Consider the following 23,588-nt stretch of genomic DNA (forward strand, 5'->3'; position numbering starts at 1 on the left):
GTGAGGGTATTTGTCTTTTCATCTGACACAAAAAGTGATGACAAGAAGACGTTTCTCCAAATTCCCTTTAAGATTTACGATGAAGAATTGATCTTTCAGAGGATGGATGTTTCCAATTCTTTTCCCTTCAGTGTGACATTGCCTCCACTCCACCAGGAATCTGCTGGACAAATCCATGAACTCAAAGTGGGCGGGTCTCAGGAATGGAAGAAAGCACCCTGGCATGTGACATGAATATATGTTCGTACATAAGAGGCACAAACAGGGAATGCCATACAGTACTTCCACATTAATCTAGATCACCGGAATTAAATTTTTTGTTCTATTTGAGTTAAGAAGGATAGGTGTTAACCCCCCCCCCCCCCACATACTCAGTAGGCTTAATAAATCAATAACCCATCTTGGAAAAACAGATAAATGCAAATGCATCCTCTGAGGTGCTGTCGCATCCTCTACTTTCTTCCCAGTGGCACTGATCACCCCACATACACACACAGTCCATTATTTGGACCGTCTACAGAGTTTGTGGAGGTCTCTGCTTCCACCTGGCGATGGATGGAGAGAATGAAAGAGCCGAGGATCTCTCTCTCTCTCTCTCTCTCTCTCTCTGGCTATGAATGAAAGCCTAATAACCCGCAGGTATGCCTCCCACCCTCAATTGCACTCCAGACACGGTCAGCACCGGCAACTACTTCAATCGGACTTGACTAATTAACAACTCTCCGTCTCTGGACAGACACATTGTAGACACAAAGGAATTAGTGCGAAACTTAAAGGATCAGGAAGAAGTGATTAAGAAAAAGAAACCTGAACAATGGCGACTATTGGGGATTTCGACCCACTCAACTCCATCGTACCTGCGACAAAGATCGAAATCACCGTTTCTTGCAGGTAAGGACCGCAAACACGCTTCCTTTCTAACTACGTAGCTGCCTGATTCTACAGTTCTGCGGATAAAGTCAGTGTTTCCGTCACAACGTCCACGAATTTGTTGGGCTAAATTTTTCTGATATTGTATTCAAGTAAGACTTTTCCTTCGTGGGTTCAGGGTGCGTGGACGAACTCTTTCTTCTCCTGACCAGGACCGTGCGTCCATGCGCTGTGGGTGTGCGTGGGTATGTGGGTGTTCTGTCACCATCAGACCCAGGATTTATTCCGAGAGCCTTGGATTGTTCCAGAGAGCGCAACTCCGAGATTACATGAATGGGTGGAGACGAAACGTGCCAGTCGACCGTAAAGAGAGAGACGGACAGAGAGGGAGGACACGCTGGAATAAGAATAACTCAACAGGACTAGAAGTCTTTTTAAAATCAGTAGAAGAGTAGAAAATACACCTCAACAGGGTTGTTACAAAGGGGGAGTGTAAAATAGCAAAACAGAAAAAAACTACCTTCATGCGTTTTTTTAAACACAAATTATTGAAGGCGTATTCCTGTAGGAAATGAATCCTAGCAATATTCCAACTATGTTTTGTTTTAAGAAATATCCAGCTGTGTGGAAGATGAGCAAGAATTTCTGTTGATGCATAAACTTGTTGGAACGCCAGTAACTGACATTTACCTTATCAATATTATCCGTACAAATAACAAGTTTAAAAGATATTCACTTTTCACAGACTGAAAAATCAATGGCAACATTTACTTGAAAAAGTATGTTTTTTCAATTTTTAAAAACATTCTGAAAAACCCATAAATCATCCAGTTACTGTCTTTTCTTCATCATTAAAGGTGATCAAAGGTGAGCAAAGCAGAAGTGACTTAAGAAAAAGTAGGCCGATATAACTGTAGGCCTTGTGAATAATATCAGCCAAAACCAATGATGTGTAGATATTATTATGCATCCCTATAAACTCACCTTGCCCATAATGCGTTGCGTTTCTTCCAGGCAAACTGTAAGAGCCTTAATACATGATGAATCCCCCCTCCCCAGTGAAACTGGTCTTCAACACAGCCAGCGATGGTTGAAGAGTGATTCTGCAGGAAGGATGTTATTTTGTGGAGAGCCATGTTGTGCTGGCTGTTAGAGTCTCAAATAATATGTAAAAGCCAACCAATCATTATTATGATTCTTTTCCAACCCCTCCCTCCGTCCCATTACAGACATATGATGAATAATGAAATTGACTCCCTTCCCCTGGGAATCCCATACGATTCCTGTAGAAATGTCATTCTTCACTGTGCTCCGTGTCCTCTTCCCCAAGATGAACAGAACCTGAAGGCGCATATGATTTCATTGCAAGTAAAAGTAGGTCAGACCCAGAAGATGGCTGGACGGTGTGGTCAGTGTTGGGAAATGTGACCAATTTGTCACAGTGGTGTCGGTGTGTCTGTAATGTGAATTCCTGGATATTAAATTGTCCTATGTGGTTTTCTGTAGTGCTCCCAGTATTATTTAATGTCAAAGTGTACTATCATTACATGAGGGGGTGCAGTCCTTGGCAGGTCAAAATCCCCCGACTCTGTTGAATAATGCATTCACACCATTGATGAAATGCTTTAATGGTCCACGCTAACAGTGAACTGACACCCCACAATTATTTTCCCTGTTTGAAAAAGCACCTGTCTGTAATTATGTCCTCCCAAGCAACACAGACACAAAGAACATTACATGTCATTTATGAACTGCCCTCATAAATATTAAGTGATTAATGAAGGGAACATTGCAAATTTGGCACCAGTTGTATGTCGTTGTTCCATTCATCCATCCATTTTCTACTGCTTATCCTGTTAAGGGTTGCAGGGGGGCTGGAGCCTATCCCAGCAGCCTTGGGGTGAGAGGCAGGGTTCACCCTGGATGGGTCACCAGTTAATATGTGTTATCAAATAATAATAATAATGATAGAATGAGGTAAAAAAAGACAGAAAATTCTGTAACATTGACAGCCACCAGGCTGCTGCAAACACAACTTTCGCTGTAGGTCTTGCTAGGTGCTGCTGCCTTGGCCCGTAGACAAAAGGTCATTCTGAAACATTTTAAAAGAGCACTGATGCAAAACTGATAGGAAAAACTATCAGTCAGCGACTTACCCTTTTATACTTGAAAATTGTTATGAAGAGATGGGAAGAAAGAGTGTGGAATATCATATACACATAATACAGGAAAAAACTTATAAAGAGATCATGGTGGGCAGCACGCTGGTGGCACTGTCGCCTCACAGCAAGAAGGTTTGAGTCCTTGCTCGGGCATGGAATCTTTCTGAGTGGAGTCTCCATGTTCTCCCTGTGCCTGCGTGGGTTTTCTCCAGGTATTCCTGATTCCTCTCACTGTCCAAAGACATCAAGAGGGGACGAGGTTAATCCAGACTCTAAATTGACCATAGGTGTGACTGTGTGTGAATGGTTGTCTGTCTATATGTGTTGACCCTGTGATGGACAGGTGACCTGTCCAGTGTGAAACCTGCCTCTTGTCCAAAAGCTGCTGGGATACAGATCCTTAACAGGATAAACGGAAGAAATTGGATCGATGGAGGGAGTATGGCTGTCGATGTAATGTTGTCATGCTGTATGTAACTTTAGATTTGAACTAAATTACTAATTTACAGCAACAGCAAATGTGGCTGAAAGGGGCTGGACGCTGTAGGACTGAGGACAGCGTCTTCAGTAGCCTGGAAGTGGTGTGTTAACAGAAAGAAGAGAAGATGTACAGCAAGTCAGGGTTATTTATCAGATCTGTGAGAAAACAGTAACAAAAAAAAAGGGCATCAAACTTATTTCACCACCTCAGTCAGAAGCACTCGATTTTAGTCTGAAGAGTGCTGAAAACCCTCCATGTGCTGTGGACAGCTGACGATGTTGTAGGCTAAACATACAGACTTTACAGATTCCGCATGGCAAAGCTAATCTGTGGCCCTATGAACACCTGGAGGTAAAATAAGTTGTTGCTAGGTTGATTTTAATCAGATAGCGCTTCATCACATGACAGTACAGGTGTAAATGCACCTGAGATGCAATGAGGACAGATCGTGATCTGGTCTGCCAAACCACCTCTGGAGATGGTCAAAAACAGAAGTTCAAATGCAAAGATGTCTCAACAACTCAGTGGGCCAAAATATGTCATCAGTGTTAGTGATGGGTACGTAGTTTTGATACCAATGACAATCTTCCCCCACCAGGCTTGGCTGCGCTCCTGCCTCCAGATCGTCCCAGGACAGTTATGGCCCTCAGCACGGCTAAAATAATAGCAGCTGGCGAGCAATATATTCTTCTCATCTGCTGCTGGTTTTCCAGTTGTTGAAGAACACACTCCTACGCTGAATAGCAAACAGAAATCCATCCAACAGTGCAACTTCATTAATGGCGTGCATCTTTTTCTTTTGTTGTTCCACTGATGCGTAAACGAGATGATGGTATTGCTCACCGCCGAAAATGCCTCTGCTGACGTTCATCAGAAGAAGACGTGATGATTGGGTGATAGGGGAGGAGTGATTAGATCTCAATCTGGACACAAGTTTTGCACATTAATACCAAGTGTTTATCTATTCAGTTAAACACAAACTGACTGCAATAAGATCACAAAATGCCTTTTAATGCCAGTTGTAAAGGTCTCAAGAGAACCTTTGTTGACTTCGGACCTATATGACAGAAAAACCAAACCCATGGAAGATATCTCAGAGGCAGACACTGTTGGTTTGACGAAAGACAGGATGCCAGTCGAAACTGTTGTGAGAGAAAGCTTCAGACAGCTTAACATAAAGTTGGACCCAAGGTAAAGCATCCTGGACATACAGGTGAGCCACTTACCTGAAGACCACAAAGGAGAAAATATAGCCAGCTGTTTGACCTTTCTCCCAGTCATGGTGTCTCAATGAAGAGAAAGAGGTGTGTGTGTGTGTGTGTGTGTGTGTGTGTGAGAGAGAGAGAGAGAGAGAGAGAGAGAGAGAGAACAAATCACATGGCAAACTTCGTCAAGGTACAAGTGGAAGAAATAAAATTTTGCTTTGAATTGGCAGCAATATCATCTCCACATTATTCAGTCCTTCCAGAGAAATCCAGCGTTTTTTTGTGATTGTTGCAGACAAAAACCCTTGATGATGTGGAATGTTTTCTTAAAAAATGCAATGGAATATCTGGGATATTTATGCAATTTTATGCGATGAAATTGCAGGAAATTGTAAAAATTGCAGGAAGTTGCAAAAATTGCAGGAAGTTGCAAAAACTGCGCTTTGATGAATAAGAGAAAAAAAAAAAGATTCCCCAAGTCTCAGTAGGCTTCTACCTTGATGTAAAGAGTCATTTCAAGTGATAAGCAAGCATCCTACGTCACAGAAAGTGCTGTAAATAATTATGTTCTCATCTGGTTTTATTTCAGACCTCAATAAACATATGGCTCAAACTTACAAAACGTTGATGAGTCCAACAAGTTCCAAGCTTCTTTTTGTTGGCAAATGAGACTGATTAGCGGACTTCATCATGTCCTCTTCACGGGAGGCGAGGGGGCAGCTTTCTGATGACGTTGTTTCTCAACGTTCCCAAGACAACAGAAGGAAAAAGCTGCTCTTTTGTTTAGTAAATGCAACGTTTTTCGACTCTTCGAAGACGTGTGACTTTTTTGCACCGAAAATGTGGGGATTGTGAAATTGTGCAAGCCCTGCATAATTTGCGCATTTTGCATGGAAATCAGCAATTTGGGCGATTTCGGTGAGAGTGAATATTTTTGTAACTGCCACCACTAACATTTCATGATGGATTATACAGAGTGTTTGGACCTGCACTTAAGATTTGTGCTTGACTTTATTTTGTTGCAGTATTTGTAAAGAATCTGGGTCACACTCTGAATTACATCATTATTTAAATAAAAAATAAATTGATTAGAGAATCAATTAGAGGTTCGCTGGTTCAATCCTCACTTCCCCTGGTAGACCATGTTGAAGTAACCTCCTGATGGCCCTGCCACAGACTGCCGACCCATCCAGGGTGAACCCCGCCTCTCGCCCAATGTCAGCTGGGATAGGCTCCAGCCCCCCGTGACCCTTAACAGATAAGCAGTATAGAAAATGCCCGAACCTGGAACCTTTTTGCTGTGAGGTGACAGTGCTGACCACTGCATCACTGTGCTGCCCTTCACACATTTAATTTTTCAAAAGGCAATATTATTGTGACATGTACTTGCATTGGGGGCAGCATGGCTCAGAGGTAGAGTGACTGTCTAGAAACTGAAGGGTCACTGGTTCGATCCTCACTTTCCCCAATGGCCCTGTCAAAGTGCCCTTAAGCAAGATACTGAGCCCCTAATTGCTCCTGATGGCCTTGCAACAGACTGGTGACCCATCCAGCGTGAACCCTGCAACTGCACTAACCACTGTAGCACCGTGCGGCCCTATACACACACACACACACACACACACATATATATAATATATATATAATATATAGTTATGTGAATGTAAAAGGCCTGTATTTTTGGTGATATGTTGGTCGTATCACACAATGAGGACACCAGCCCATGATAGCTGCTAGTTTTGGCTTCATTATTGTTCAGAGTGAGGAAATGGACATGTGCTGTCTGGAAAATATCCTATGATTGTGACAAGCTGTTCCTGGTCTTCAGTGACCCCTGGTCCTGCCAGTCCAAAGGGGTTACAGAGGCACTGTCTTACACTGACAGAATGGGGTTGGCTTGAATGGATCTTGCTACAGATCATTTTAAGTTCAACTGTACAGGAGAGAGAGAGGAATTAGAACCTGTATTCATGAAACCGCTGAAGGCTCGAAGTTACTCCTACAACATGTCGATTAAGGAAGAACTCAAAAATAATAAGCACATCAGTCTGAATATTAAAAATCCTACTACTCCGCTAAAGTCAGGTCTAAATTTGAGAAAGTTTTGGGGTTTTGGAGAAGAGGACTACATATCTAAGACCAAGAATCCCAACACGGCTGCTGCTGGCAGTCAACATCACTTCAACATTTTAGAAGTATTCAATGGTACTGCACTTTTAAAAAAGTATTTCCTTTACTGCAAGACTTTGGGTGTTATCCCAGTACCAAATGTTCCTCTAATTCTGCTCCTCCTCATCCTCCTCAGGTGGTGGAAGACGCAAAAGTGTGTCCTTGTCCACGTTATTTTTCTGTTCCGTTTGGAGGGGATTACGTCTCATGTTAGAAGCAGGATTAAATGGATGTATCAATGCTTTTCCTCTATTTTTTTAGTGAGATACAGATGTTTAAAAAGCTGCTGGCAATAGTATATTAACCCTGGTTTAAGTATGGCAACATGACATCTCTTTATGCAGTATTGAATGACATCATTCAGACTTCTATCAGCCAGCATGTTGGACATTGGAAGGAAACCTGTCCTCTTCAGTCAACTTGCCCCTTTCTCTTGCCAGCTCTCCAGTTCCTCAGTAAAAGTTCCTCTCGGCAGGAAACTCTTAGCTTTAAAAGTTTTGTGTATTTGAGAGCTTTCAGTGTTAAGAAAAGCTTTTTGAGAACAATGGCCCTGGTTCTCCGAAATGAAATGACATTTAACTTTAGTTCCTACCTTCATGATGTCCTTCGGTTTTTTATACTCAAAGTTGAGACAGAGCTTCATGTAAATTAGGTCTTTTGATCATAAATTTCAAAAGGTAATATGAAACTTGTGGGAATGAGTTGGAAAGACAAACGCTAAACGGTGAATTTATGATCTTTTTTCCCGACGCTGTCAATCTTTCACAAGCACAAATGGAGGAAGTGGTTGAGACACCAATGATTCTTCAATGGTTTATACAGCTGGCACCACACTCTGAAGCACATGTGGTGCAGATTGACTTCTTGTCTCTGTGAAATTAATGTATTTGCAAATTGTATATCATCATAGGCAAAAAGTTGCTTTATTTTTTTTTTTTGGTCGATCTAGCACATTATGGTATCAGTTATAAGGGATGATGGAGGAGGGTCATGTTACTTGAGAGGCGCTGTAGAAATAAGTTTCATGCTTCCATATTCAAGTACAGATTTGAAAGTGTTGTTTAAGGAAATCAGTAATAATTTACTGATAATCAGAGTTCAGAATTTCTCTTAAATCAACAAATTAGAAGCCTTAAAGGGATAATTCACCCAAAAATGAAAAGCTATAAGAAGATCATTCGAGACTCTGACCAGTGCTGTTTCAGTGCTATGGTGTTCTCTGAATCCAGACTGGAAGGCTTCAGAAAGCTCGTTGCTGTGCAGATGTTCATGTAGCTGCTCCAGGACAACCTTCTCAAGGATCTTGGAGATGTAGGGGAGGTTGGATATAGGCCTATAGTTGGCTAACACATCTGGGTCAAGAGAAGGTTTTTTTAAGTAAAGGGTTGATGACAGCCACCTTAAAGGCTTGTGGCACATAACCTGTGACTAAGGAAAGATTAATTTGGTTCAATCTAGAAGTGTTGACTAAGGGGAAGGCATCCTTAAGTAGGCTTGTCGGGATGGGATCCAGCAGACAAGTGGCTGACTTGGAGGAAGTGACTGCAGAAGTTAATTCTGACAGGTCGATGGGGGCGAAGCTGTCCAAGTATGCACCAAGTCAGGGAGGTGCTTCTATGGGAACTGTAGTCTGTCCTCCATTACTGGCAATCTTTGTTCTGATGTTCACAATCTTTTCAGTAAAGAAAGAAAGGAAGTCGTTACTGCTGAGAGTTGGGGGGATGCATTGCTCAACAGCACTATGGTTCTTGGTGAGCCTGCCCACGGTGCTGAAGAGGAACCTGGGGTTGTTCTTATTCTTGTCTATTAAGGATGAGTAGTAAGTGCTTCTAGTATTACGAGGTTCTTTTTTATATACAGTATTGATAAATTATCCTTCCAGGCTTGGCGGTCTTCCTCATGCTGGCTGGAATGTGTCTTCCTTTCCAGTTGTCTGGTCTTCTGTTTCAAGGCACGCAGCTTTGGGCTGTACCAGGGAACTATTCTTTTTGGTTGATAACCTTCTTTTTCAGGGGAGCTATGGCATCAGGTGTTCCAAGGAGTGCTGCTGTAGTGCTGTCCACAAGATAGTCTACCTGCGAGGGGGTGAAATCAACATAACTGCCCATTATATTACTACAAGATGTGGCAGCAAGCTCTGCTGGAATAAGCTCCTTAAATCTAGAAACAGCAGTGTCAGACAAACATCTACTGAAGCGGGATTTTTTCCCAGGTAGGATATAATTTGTTAAAGTAAATTCAAATGTAATTAAGGAGTGATCAGACAAGACGGGGTTCTGAGGAAGAACTATGATGCGGTCAGCTTCTATTCCATAAGTGAGTACTAAATCAAGGATATGATTCAAAGTGTGGGTGGGTTTGTTTACCCTTTGAGAGAAGCCAACAGAATCCAGAAGCGACTTAAACGCAGTGGCCAGACAATCCCCATCAACCTCCACATGGATGTTTAAGTCACCCACTATAATGACTTTGTCTGAATTCAATGCCATGTTAGACAGAAAGTCAGGGAATTCTTCTAAGAACTCAGAATAAGGTGCAGGAGGACGACACACAACTGCAAGTAAGAGTGGTTTCTCTGCTTTCCAGTCTGGGTGGGAAAAGCTGACAGTCAGGCTCTCAAATGAATTAAATGAACAATCAGGTCGAGGGTGAATAAGCAAATTTGACTGATAAATTGCAGCTACTCCTCCTCTGCCAGTGGTACTCCCACTGGAGTGTCTCAGGAAAAGGCATTGCAGTCATCTAATAACATAATAAAACCATAAAATCTCTCCTTACTTCTCCTAAAAATTAATCCCAGTGTCTTGAAACCTTGACATGCCAAGTTGAAAGTCACTGATGACATGTTTTTCAGTCTCGTCCCTCCTGTAGCTCCCAGCCATAACGCTGTGTTTTAATGAGGCTCAAAACGTGGCGCCAGTGATGTGTTTTATGGACAAAAAACACAAACAAATGTCCATCCATTTTCTTCCGCTTATTCCTGTTGAGGGTCGTGGGGGTGGAGCCTATCCCAGCAGCCTTCGGAGTGAGAGGTGGGGTTCACCCTGGACAAGTCGTCAGTCCATTGCAGGGCCAACACATATAGTCAGACAACCATTCACACTCACAGCCATGCCTACGGTCAATTTAGAGTATCCATTAGCCTAGTTCCCAATTGCATGTCTTTGGACTGTGGGAGGAAGCTGGAGTTCCTGCATTATGGTGAATAGATAATTACTGTTTTTTAGGGGGAGCACTGTTTAGATATAGAAATTCCATAGTTTATCAGTTTGACTTGTCTTGCCATTCATGCTGCAGCTTTGTTCTGAATCATTATTTCAATGATTGAACTGCACTCATGAATAGTTTCACTCATCAAAATATGTTGTCTTTAGCGATAAAAGGTTATTAATGTGAACAGGAACTCACTCAGTCTCTGTCACTAGGGAACCCCTCCAACTCTGGGAATGATTTCTAGATAAGGAAACGAGGCTCATGGATCCAGTGGAGGTGATCCCCCTCATTGAGACAATGCTCATTGCTGAGAAATGAGCTGACAACAGTCTCACAGACTGAAATAAATGAACAAATGCTGAAGGACTGCAAATTTTTACATCGCTGCTGGTACAAATAGATTTGATGTCAAATATTCACTGCCAATTAGTTTGCATTTTTGTGTTGTTTATTTGTGGCATGTAAAGGCCTTTGGATTAATATGGACTTGCATGAAAACAACATTTCATCTGGCAGAGGCCATTTGTATGATCAGGATAGCGGACTATTGTTCTACAGCGATGATCTTGTTATTCCTTCTTATCTGAGTAACTGCTGCCTCTAGCAACAAGACGAGCCGTGAACTCAGTCTGATCTGTGCAGTTCTATCCTCACCATCCTCAAAGCTCAGCTTCTTTCATCATCCTCTGTCTGGGGCTCATTTGTTTTGGCAGATACTTGACATTTGGGTGACTTAAAAAGTATTAATTTGGTCATGTCTCCTTTTCACATGAACATGTGTGTAATCCATCTGAAGATGAATATGTAACTTCTCTACATTTCTCCGCTACTGCTTTTTGCTTTTTCATTCTTGAAGTAAATCATCTCGTTTTGTATTATGAGGAGGATTTGCCTCAGGAAAAAAGAAATCAGCTTTCTTCATGCTCTTATTCTTCTCTCCTCTTTTTTCCATTAAGGGTTTTATTCTCAAACACAGAAATATTATTGTTGCTCACATCCACTGCAGGTGGTAATAGGTTGTGTTTTTTATGAGGGCTAAGATGTTTTACATTTGTGTTCAAGGGGTTGAGAGAAGAGTGGAAAAAGATTTGCGTCTGTGCACAGAATGTTATATCGCTGTGCCGACAGGTGAGACACAGCAGGCTAAAACAGCAGAGGTCAAGTTTGACCTATTTGACCCTATTTTTGCTTCTATATCAGACGAGTGGGGGGAAAAAAAACACAGACCAAGATATACGTGATGATTTCTTCCTTTTCTGATTTAATTTCTCCTGGGTTGCTCTACACAGCAGCAGCATCCAGTCAGGAGACTGGTGAGAACAGTGGGCTGATGAGCATCTTGGGGTAATGCAACAGGATGTGTGTCACCTGTCAGCAAAAAGGGGAGAAAAAAATTAGCAACATGAGTAACACAGTAGCTCAATGTAGTCAGAATAAATCTCAACATCAATATATCTCTTCACATATAAAAAGATCAAGATACCGGAACAAGACTTTCTGCAAATCACGTTAGAGATCTGTTTCAAAAACTTTTCAGACCTTGCTCATAGGCCACCTAGTGGTGGGCGTATGTCATTTGGGTTTTTTTTTTGCATCTGATTTGTGTGATGTGGGCTGTACTAGTGCTTAAAGTTTCACCTCTATACCTTGGATTAGTAATGCATTTCTCAACAGTAAATAATCATCCAAACTTGAGCCATTACGACACAGTTAAGGAGTCATAATCGTAGGACTGACACACTCTTTATCTTTAAGGCTTTCTGCCACATCCCCAAGTTGATGGCTACTATTAGCTTGAAAATATTTAGTGAATTTGAGTCCAGATTGCTTAATAAGTAGGAAAAGAAGAGTCACCTTTGATATTCATCCAGGTTACTCCATGTTACTCAAGACTAACGCTATGTTTATTCTATTTTTCTTTTCAATGCTTTTCAGAAGTGCATTGTTGCTCTGATGGATTCCCGCTGTGGTTTGTGGTGTGAAGCTTTAACATGACATTGGCAGTGTTTTAAATGACGGATAGGTCAGTGAGCATAGGGAGGGAACCAGGACTTCTCAATGTGAGAATGTCAATCACAGTAGGGGAGATCTCTGATTGGATGCTTGAATTCCACTGTCTCCTGAAGGTCTCAAGCATAAGGCCCCATTACATGACAAAACCCTTTGTTTCCTCAGTGTCTCACAGAAAGTAAAGCTTAAGTACAGTTTCACCTCTTTGAGTTAAAGTAAAGGGTGGCAAACTGGGTTCATAGCTAAAGTGAGAAAGTAATTTTGAGTCTCCAATGAGCCTCGTCCCCTCTTGACGTCTTTGGACTGTGTGAAGCCGGAGTACCCAGAGAGAACCCACACAGGCACAGGGAGAACATGCAGACTCCACACAGAAAGACCCAGCTCTCGAGCCAGGGCTCGGAACTGGAACCTTCTTGCTGTGAGATGACAGTGCTGACCACTGCATCACTGTGCTGCCCTTTACACATTTAATTTTTCAAAAGGCAATATTATTGTGACATGTAATTGCATTGGGGGCGGCATGGCTCAGAGGTAGCGTGACTGTCTAGCAACTGTAGGGTCACTGGTTCGATCCTCACTTCCCCCGGTGACCGTATCCAAGTATCCTTGACCAAGATACTGAACCCCTAATTGCTCCTGATGGCCTTGTGACGGACTGGCGACCCATCCAGCGTGAACCCTGCCTCTTTCCCAATGTCAGCTGGGATAAGCTCTGCGCCCCCACCACGACCCTAAATGGATAAGTGGTAACAAAAATGGATGGATGGATGGATATACTTGCATTGTTCAAGTCAATCATATGTTTTGGATTGTTGCAATGGAATTCATCATTCTCCAGCTTCTCTGGCAACAGTTTTCTTGTGTCACTGCTCTTTACAACCCATATCTGAGTACAAAAGGGCTGTGCACCTTCAGAGTTAAAAGTAGCAATGCCAATGACTGGCATATTTTTATGATGGTCAAGCAGAAATCCATGGTGACACTAACATAGATGTTATTTAAAATAGCCTGCATAGCCTGCATAGCTCTGGTTTTGAAACTTAGAGAAGGCATGGGAATGCAGCTTTACATCACCTCCAGTTGCATTAAGCCAGAACCGTAATGGTCGAAATACCAAAATACCATACTCTCTCTGTGTGAAGACAGCATAGTGGTACAGAGACAAATGTGGAGATACATCATTAAAAACTATGCAAGGTTTTTAGGCAAAAAACTCAGCTATGTAAACAGCTCGACGAACAAGACTGGTGGTGGTTGTCACCAAGGGTAGCAGCTGAGTTGGGATGACAGGTTGTCACCACTCTCAGAGGAAAACAGCATGGAGGAGTTTTATTTTGTTGATCATGTGTAGCTGCCTTTAGATTTGTCAGGGAAGGATCTAAATGAGACGGAGACAGGTCACAGACATGAGCTCAAAGTGAGGCTATGCAAGCCTGCCTTGACTCAGTCTGGCATTCTTGAGGCGTAATTTGGAGATGGCAGACACCTTCAAGTTGGCTTGGCTTTTGCTTGTAGCTTTGTTGATGAAATTCCATTCAGGTGGCTGCCAACAAAACCATGAGTTTTCATGTTCATTGACATGTCAGTGAGGAGAGCTACAGCAGACTCAGTTTTGTCATTGCTGAAAATGAACAAATATTTGATGCTACTTTATGATCAGGACTGAAGCTGGTTAGTCAAGTCAAGCCCATATTATTTGTCTAGCGCCAAACCACAATAAAAGTGATCTCATGACACTTTACAAGTAGAGCAGGTCTAGTACCACACTCCCTCAATGAATTTACGCCCAACAATTCTCCATGAGCAAACACATCTTGGTTCAAAGATTTAACAAAAAAAAGAAAGGAATATCAATCTATTCAATTTTCATGGCAGTGCTTGATGGGCACGCATTCTTGTGTGATTTTGAGTGTTTTCTTTAAAACTGACATCACACAAAAATGGAAAGTGTTCAAAGCTAGAAATATAAACCAAACAATTTCTTCTGTAATCACTTGCCATTGCTCAACAGCAGGTTCACCATTCAGTGGCCATAATTCTTATTGCAAAACACACTGTATTCTGTCCTGAATTATCCTGAAATCATCTAGGAGGTCACAGTGGAGATGCAACTCACTTGCTCAGAACTGCTCACTTGTGATCAGATCAGTCAGGGTGTTTATTAATAGCTGGTCTGCAGTGGGACTCACTTGCATCATGCCTCTTGCCCAATGTCAGCCGTAACAGGCTTTAGTTCATTGCAACTATATTGATACACTTCCTAGAGAAAGCACGGAAACACTGCGAAAAAAAGGCAAAATAGTGCAGTATATTGGGCACCAGACCCTCAGGAGGTGGCCCGATCGACCACACTCTTTTCTGACAGGCTCACAATAAAGAGGACAATAAGATTTTAATCAGGTTATAATACACAGCCGCTTTAAAATATTCAAATAGACGCGCAATGAAGTGCTCCAAAGGTGAACGTCATAATGATAAAGGATGCTGCCCAGTCATTTTATACTGTATTCTATACTGGGACACCCTCAGTGCATTATTATGTTTATCGCTGAAGCACTTACAAAAGGTGCTGTTTTAAATGACTCTCGTTAACTGTTTACCCATTTATTCGTGAGGGTGTTTACAACTTCCTCCCTGAAAGGATAATAGTCACGGGTTGAAGGGCCTAAATTTGCAAAATAAGTTTTCCTTTTAAGAAGAAACCAGCTATCTGTGGACAGGGAAAATATTCAAAAGGCAAAGGTGGCCCTCTAGGAACAAGCGCCCTTTTGAAGGAGAACAAATTAATGTGTAAAGGTGCAAAACCAGTCTAGGACTGCATTGCAGCCCCTCAAAGCTTGGTCTAAAGTAGGAGAGAGGTAGCTAAAATTGCCACAATATAATGATATTTCTTATATATTTAGGATTACACCTGCAGCATTCTGAAACAATCAAATACTTTTGATACGGGCTTGAAAACAAAATGTTAATTCTGGATGAGACAAATGCGTGTATGAAAAGTACTGTGTGATCAGACAAGGAGAGAAAAGGCGTCTCTTCTGTCCTTGGATTGCACTTAAACCTCACAATGATGTGTTGGTGGAAAAAGGGAGATGTTGGAGATTTCCTTGATGTGCTGATCAAATAAGAGGGTAGGATCAAACGTAACGCCAGGATTCGTGACTGTCACACTTTGAAGAATCACACAACTGTTTGACACACTTCCTATCACCTCCTCACACTGATGTCTGCATCTGTATCCATATGGAGCGCAGAGTGTGTATCATCCAGTTTCTCAAAGCAGCCGAGTAGGCCTTGTGTTTATGATTATCTGTCTCTAAAGCATTGATCAGGAAGCATCTAAAATGAATTCAATGACTGCATGTAACTTGGCCTCCCAATCACCATACATAGTCTCAGATTTCTTGTGTATCAGTAACGATGCAGAAATTTGATTCTATCCTCATATGGACCCTCAGGCTTGCCAGAAGTCAAACCACAGAAATTTGCAGTTCACTTGTAGTTGAGTTTTACTGTAAGGAATTGAAAACTTTGACCTGAAATGAAAAACTGTTCTCCAGATGACCTCAAACTCAACAGTGCCCTGTCGTCGACCCTGATTCAAAACAAGGCCCATTGCTTTAATAGCATTTTATATTCTTCCAACCTCCTTGTTTATTTGTGCCATTTTATTCAGAAGTCATCCTCATCCTCACCCTCCCTCCTAGAAATAGTCTCGATGAGCAGCTTGGATGACAGTATTCCTTCAGTCAGATTGAGATCATTCTGATTGGCGATTCCAATTTATCTTTGTGCATGGATCTAAATCTACTGAATGGATAAGATGTGCTTTTCTTACTCGAGATAATTATGTCAGAATGCAACTCTTTTTTTAAATGTCCAGTGATGTTCCACCAACTCTAACCACAAGGACTTGTCTAAAAACAGAAATATAACAGAGAAAGAAGTTGTTCCACCTGTCAGTATAACCCTTCTCCATTCAGTCTTTCTAACTTGTTATGATGGTAAATTTCCTGCAGCTTTTAGTTCTGCAGTGCAATCTTTTAGGTTTGGGTCCTGTGTGTTTTTGTTTACTGTGGGTTGCAGACATGCAGATAGAACATCCTATAGAGTATGTACTAAATGATAAAAATGATGAAATAATGATAAAAAAATTCAAACTGCGTATTTACATAGCTGATATTTTACTTTTTAATATATTGGTTTTACTTCACCTTTCTCAACCAATAGTCTGTCAGTTGAGCTGATTACATGAGTTATTTTTATTCTGATTACTAGCAGTAATTATTAGGGTCAACAAAAATGCACGTCTTCCTTTATTAAAGGATATAAATTCATTGCTGTTTATATTTACCTCAGCGGTACAGATTCCAGAGTTAATGTTCTGTTAAACAGTCATTAGAGCTTTTGAGGTCTTGTTTGCCATTAATTAGAGGTATAGTAGATGTTAGTAAAACTTCAGTTTCTGCACAGTTCATGGATTAAAACATTAAATCTGAATTTCATGAGTGTGTGTCAACATGGCTCAAATGAGACTAACAGCTGTCATTGATCTCTATCGCATTGTTTCCATGGTGCTGCCACATAATTTTACGATATAACACTATGATATTTTTCTCTATTGTGAACACAATATGATTCTCCATTTTCTCTCTTGTGTTGCAGAAACCTGCTCGACATGGACACCTTCTCTAAGTCAGATCCAGGTAACTGCAATCATTTTCATATTCATTCTTCTCGTCGGATGTACCTTGCATGGTACCACAATTATATAATGATTTCACATTCCTGCTCCTTCTTTCCCTGTTATATACATAACATTTTGGTAATTGTGTATTTATTTATAATGGGTTGTGAAAAGACTTGAGAAATTGTTGAAGCTGTTTATGGGATAACTGAGAAAGGGTAGGGTTACATGAGTTTTAATTATACATACTCCTATTCGAACAGTTTTGTTGTTTTGTTTGTTTTCGTATCTGTTTAATAATTATGTTCGAAATACATAAATTCATACCTGACACTTGTACACATATCCATCCATCCATTTTCTACCACTTATCCCATTTAGCGTCATGGTGGGAGGGGGTGGGGGGGCTGGAGCCTATCCCAGCAGCCTTTGGACAAGAGGCACGGTTCACCCTGGACAGGTCGCCAGTCCATCACAGGGCCAACATATAGACAGACAACCATTCACTCTCACAGCCTCACCTATGGTCAATTTAGAGGATCCAGTTAGCCTCGTCCTCACTTGCATAAGGAGAACATGCAAAATCCCCACAGAAAGATCCCGCAACCGTGCTGGGGCTTGAAGCCAGAACCTTCTTGCTGTGAGGCAACTGTGCCACCAAATGTAGTTTTCCTAAGATTATATGACATATTCATGTCAAAACACTGTGTTACCACCATTTCTGTTGTGACCACCCACAAAAACTTCTGCAAATTTTACTTTCACTGGAGCAAAATATGTTTGTGTTCTCCATCGGCGCCCTACATTTATGTGTAAAATAAACCATTTTGGACCTAACACTGGCACCTGCAGTACCCCACATGTAATATCTAATAATGTTGATTTGAAACCTTTACATCAGACATTTCCTTATCATGTAGTAGCTCATGATTAATGGTATCAAATATTTTCAAATCTATAAATACTTCTATTGTAAGCTCCCTTTTGTCAGTAAAGTTGGTCACTTCTTCTGTATATTCCATTAATCCCAATGATGCTGATCATTTTCCTGACACCACATCGTCAGGCTGTCAGTAAATGATGATTTTCAATGAAGATATAAAGCATTTGAATGAACAGTTTTTAATGGGTTTTTTAATGGGTTTGAGCTATCGTCAATGACCTTCTTAAAGAACATCATATTGATTCGATTCCATTCAGTGGATATTTTGCTTATTATATTTCTTCTGTTTCAATAGGGTTGTGCTACATTCAGCTTGCAACCCACAAAATTACGAAATATTGTTTTATTTATTCCATACACATTTGATATGATTATCTAGTAATTCATGTATTATTCCCTCTAGCTTATCCCTATAAGTTTACTTTTTTAAACAGGCATTTTGCAGTCCAATGCCATGATTGTTAGATTTTGTGTCCTGTTGGATGATGTAATTAGACAGTATTTGTCATGTAATGGCTTAAATATGTTGAGAAATGTTGCATATGTCATGTCAATATCATTTTGTTGTTGTCTTGTTATGATAATTATTAAGATTAGATGATCTGAATCAACATTGCTGTTATGCTATTGGTCAATCTAGTGGCAATGTGTTATTAAAATGGTCTAAGAAGTTATTGTCCGGATCAACACCTATGTTTATTTATTTATTTATTTATTTAAACTTGTCCCGTTCAGCAGCTGGGGCAAGCAGTTTAAATGTTCCTGGTGCCTTGTTGTACTGAAGCAGTTTTACTCTGCATAGGAGGAATCTGATAAACTCCTCCTATCACCATCTGTGTTTAACTTTATTTGAATGGTATTGGTTCATTGATAAAGCTACCGGACTGAGGCTCAGGAGTGGATAGAAAGAGAGAGCAGGGACAGGATAGGGAAGACGGGGGGCACAAAAACAACAATAGCAAAAAAAAAAACAACAACAACCCAGTAACAATAATGACAACAGAAAAAAAAGAAAAACATTGGTTGCATAATTTCCAGTGCAAATTTACCATTTGGTTTAATATGATTTTAAAATAAATGTCTGAGTGTGTGATTATGGATCAGTTGTGCACCGTGTGTGTGTATATGCGCGTGTGTACGCATGTGTGTATGTGTGTGCTACGGTTTGTCTTTGGATGCTGTGGGTAGATGACTGTAGCTGATGTGGGGGACCAGAACAACACACCCCTGGTCCAGGATAGCAGGCAGGTCAGGACCAAGCCACCAGGGCACCCAGAAACCCCCAGAACATGGGGAGCCCCTTGCCTTTCTGACAGTGTCGGCATTCTTCTTTGTAAGATGCTCATTCACATAGACATTAGATCCCACAGCTTCCATCGTTATCTGAGCCGCACATCTTTGTATGTTTTTGTTGGTGAACCAGATTAGTGTTGCAGTTATTGTTCTTGTTTCTCTGAGGGGGAGGATGGCATATGTCGATGTTATTGATGGAGACGCCTTTGTTGTTGAAAAAGGCCATGACCTGGTGTATGAGGGACTCCAGCCTGGTAGGGTTTAATGCTGTTTGTCAATGTCATCTATCTATCTATCTATCTATCTATCTATCTATCTATCTATCTATCTATAGCTATCTATCTATCTATCTATCTATCTATCTATCTAAAATAACATCAGTAATTAGTTTGGCCTGTCATAATATATAATAATATAGCATAATATATATGCGTATAATATATGCTATATTATAAGCATATGCAATATGCAAGAAATATGATACTAAAATACAACAAAAATGATATCAAAGGTATATTGAATATATTAAACAGCTGATCAGAGTCATGTGGGAGTGCTGCACCAGGTCTGCATCACAACGTCGAAGAGGGACATGCTTTTGTCCCTCTTGGCATGTTGTTTCTTCCGCTCTTAAATTTCTGACATTAAATTCATGATCCAGGCAGTTGTGACAGAGCTTTCTTTTTCTCCTCGACCAACTCCTCTGAAATTACACTGCTTGGCTGGCTTTGTTTGGGTGGCATTTTGCTCCTTAGTGCACAGTGTCAACAACAGGCCAAGCAAAGTAGTTATGCTTTGCCACCACCTTGCCAATGGTGCAGCTGACTGATGAAGTAAGGAGCATCAATGAGTGTTACACAATTGTGATGAAAGCAACACTTTGAGTTGGAAGACCAACAGGGAAGGAAAGTACAACTGGTGAATGACAGAATGGTGCATAATTAATATGGCAGTCAAGGAAGGTATCTGTTTTGATTTTCAACAGAGAAACTGAAATGTAAATATATCTAAATTATGATTTACATGTGAGTCTTGTGTGTTTTTCTTTAATTTGTATAAATATTATTATCATTAATACTGAGAATGGTAATTTAAATCCAGGGAAGCAATGAATGGAGAAAGAGTGGCTATATAGCAGTTTCTCCCTAGTCTCTCCCTCAAATTTTATGTAGAATCCCTCTGCATACTAAAAAAACTGCTGTTTTAGGGGGGGTCTGGAGTCAAAGTTGAATGACTGACAGGTCATACCACCAGTGAGTGAGTGGTTTAAAGAATGTGTTGCTACCATGCTCTTTCAGAAAGAGAAGAGGAACGCTGCTGCTGCTGCTCCTGCTGCCATTTTATCTAGATGACACGTCAAGCACTTGGCCATGAACAGTTTGCTATGTCATGGATGCTGGTGGGTGCTCGGGCTCGCTAGTTGACATAGATGTACCTGTTCAGGGGAGCTAACATCTCTCAACCTATCTTTAAATCCCTATGCAGCGTAGTTGGACTTGCCCATGTAAAGACTGACACAAGACTATATTCTGGAGGTGCAGCATCAGGAATTAGTTTGGCCTGGCAGTGCTCACAACCCCCGTTGATAACAGTGCCAGGCAGGGCTGCCAAGCTTTTATCCGTGTAAATGAATCATCGTAATATTGACCTCTAGCTTGGATGTCTCTGTCCGGGTTAAGCATCTGTGGACAAACTCAGGAGTAGGTAGAACAAGCAACAAGCTAGTCTCTCCATCGTTTGACTTGAAAGACTCAGTGAGTGCTGAAGTTTATGATAGATTCAAAAAATCTGTTTGGAGCTAAAAGTGTTCCAGACCCAGAGAGAGATCTGCAGCATTTGAAGTAACATTGTGTATCAGCCTAAGAACTGTCTTGAGTCTGGCTAATCAGAAGGTTACTCCCCCGCCTCCTCCACCTCCTGCCAACAAGTACTTTTGTCCCCAACACTGAACTCCTAATTGCTCTTGATGATCTAAATGTTAATTTGCACCACAGCCTCCCCCGTAAGTGTATGAATGTGTGCGAGTGTGTGAATCAATGTGTGTGAATAGGTAGAAGCACCATTGTTCAGTGCTTTTTGTGCCACAAAGGAAGGTGCTATATAAACAAATCCTTCTTACCTTGAAATACAACATCAAACCTTTGCTTTCTAGACAATAAATCAATGAGAAAGGCCACTCTAACTGATTCCTAATTACAAACTTTTCAAATGCAAAATTTTGCTCATCAAAATAAATCAACTTTCCCCATTTGGTTGCTTCAGGTTTTGTTTTTTGTTTAATTTCTCTGATTTACTAGTTGTCAAGCTACAGTCTCACAAGAACTCAGTTGTGCAACTGTATTTCTGATGAACTGTTTTAGAAAAATGATCAAATATTTAAAATTTTGAATATTGGGTACTTTTGAAGCTGCAACTCCAATATGAATATTTAAAGAATGTAGGGAAGCAGAAAACACCATGATGCCCTCTTGAGGCAGTGGTATGGAACAGGCATGACTGTGATTATTAAAACATTATTAATATGACAGTAGTAGAGGAAGTACTTATATCAGGTATTTAAGTAAAAGTACTACACCGCTAGTTAAAGTCCTGTACTGACACGGTGGACAGGGATAGTGAATTCTCCCCTGGCTGGCTGTGATGAGAATGTCTCTATATTAGAGTCCATTCTGTCACTCTGCTATGTGAATTAAATTTTTGGTGTTGAAGACAATTTCAGTGTGAGACCAGTGTGACAGTTCAGACCCAGGGCTCTATCTTGTGCCTAGAGCAACACAGTGCACGCATGGCACAGTGCACTCAGGGCACAGTGCATGCACAGTACAGTGTAGGTGTCATTGCTCATTTGTAACCAGCACAGTTGTGCTTTTCTTACCCTGTACCTGTGTCATCCAGCAAACCCACTTGCATCCATCAATCCACAAGTGGGTGTGTTGATTTGAAAAAGAGGTGGGGTCAGGTGATTTGTCAACGTATTCCTATCTTGAGGAAAATAGAGACTATCAGGCCATCAAAAATTAGAAAAACAGGACTAAAGTTCATGGCTCAGCATTTTTCTTGCTGTTTAAAGAGTAACGTATTAAAACTACTACTACAGAAGTAGCGGCACGAACACAGCTCACACAACTCAGCCTGTTACACACATGAACATGCAGTATCACAAACATGCATATCAGCACAAATAAACAAAAGATCACAAATAAAGCAGTATAATGTGAAAGATTGTTCTTGAGAACATCAGGTGTGCCTTACTTTAGGGAGCTTTGGTGGATTCCTGCTGCTCCATACACGTTCTGTAGGACAGAGGAACCTTGAATACAGATAAAACTCTTCAAGGGAGAGATTTTAAATTTGATATTATGGAATGTTTTTAGACAGACCCGCAAGAAAACTGGCAGTTAATTTCCCAAACCTCCCCCGAGAGGCAACATGTCAACGTCCAGGACCTGCTGGCTCTTAAAGGGAGGGGGAGATGACCATGTATTTGGTTACATACCCCCTAAACACACCTTTGATTTAAAGAATGCTGGCAACCCCTTCACAGCTCTGTGTACTCAGAATATTTATCAGATGAACTTCAATGAAATGTACACACCCTGAAGCCACTTGTGGACTTAGACGATGCACCCCAGGTTGGTTATGGGCCCTATCAAAGTAAGGGTAAAGGGCAGGGAAATGCACCATGTCAGTGAAGTATAAAAATATTCTATGTACTCTATGTGGATGTGTACCATGCCCTTTGATGCCCATAGATACCTACTGGATCTGTAGCATGAGTGTTTGTCATATGTGTGCCCCTACAATCCTTTTAGGTCATTAATCAGATGTTTTAGATGTGGTGGGAAGTTTTTCACAGTGCCTTGTGTTTCTCTGTAGCTCAGATGAAGGCTCCTTAGATCTCAGTGTCAAAGCACATGCAGCACTGTCACCAAAAGAAAAGAAATTCTCTTTGAACATTGTTCGCACACTCCATTACTATGAAACCTTGTGCTGTTTTTCCTCAAAACAAGAACAAGTCTAAAGAAGCTGGGTACCCTCTAAACTGAAATTGAATAAACAAAAATGGGATTTATGTTCCAACACTCACCTGTGGTCAAAAGGCTGCAAATAGGGAAATAATAGATGCAAGTGGCCAAAATCTTCAGTCTCCTTCAAAGTGTGACTGGGCTTAGTCTAGAGACAAGATCAGACAATTGAGGGGGCTTGGAGTAGAACTGCTGCTCCTTTGCTCTGCAATGACTCACTCTTGTCTCTTGCGGTATAAAATGGTATTATAGATGGGAGAGACCAGCACAAGCCTGTCTGTCTCTTACATTCCCCCCTTTGATTTCAGAACAAGCACCAAAAGGGCAATTCAAGAAGAAGTAATACATTTCTAAAACATGAGCGGCTCTGGAGCCCCAGGGCTGTTGTAATTGATTATTCAGTTCTGCATAGTAATTTTAAAATAGGCAGTGGATTTTACTGGCTGGCAAAAAACTGCAGTATACAGGTCTCAGTTAGACTGGCTTGTGGCTTAGGAGACAGAATAGGTTGTTTGAGATCAGAAGCTTCT

General features: G+C 41.0%; 1 protein-coding gene across 3 annotated transcripts in view; it reads left to right on the top strand.

Moving 5' to 3' along the window:
- The first annotated feature begins 596 nt into the window (after window positions 1-596).
- Window positions 597-23,588, top strand: part of LOC147267511 (copine-9-like) — a 136,948-nt gene continuing 113,956 nt past the window's right edge. Inside the window, exons 1-3 of one of the 3 annotated variants that reach the window (XM_086198380.1) lie at window positions 597-639; window positions 737-891; window positions 16,776-16,816. In XM_086198380.1, the coding sequence (XP_086054506.1) occupies window positions 815-891; window positions 16,776-16,816 (118 nt within the window). In that variant the 5' untranslated portion in view covers window positions 597-639; window positions 737-814. The other 2 variants (XM_086198379.1, XM_086198382.1) reach the window with 2 other exon arrangements.

Source organism: Aulostomus chinensis, chromosome 3 (assembly GCF_037954235.1).
Source record: "Aulostomus chinensis isolate RoL2024-O1b breed Wild chromosome 3, RoL_Achi_v1.0, whole genome shotgun sequence".
NCBI classification, from domain to species: Eukaryota; Metazoa; Chordata; class Actinopteri; order Syngnathiformes; family Aulostomidae; genus Aulostomus; species Aulostomus chinensis.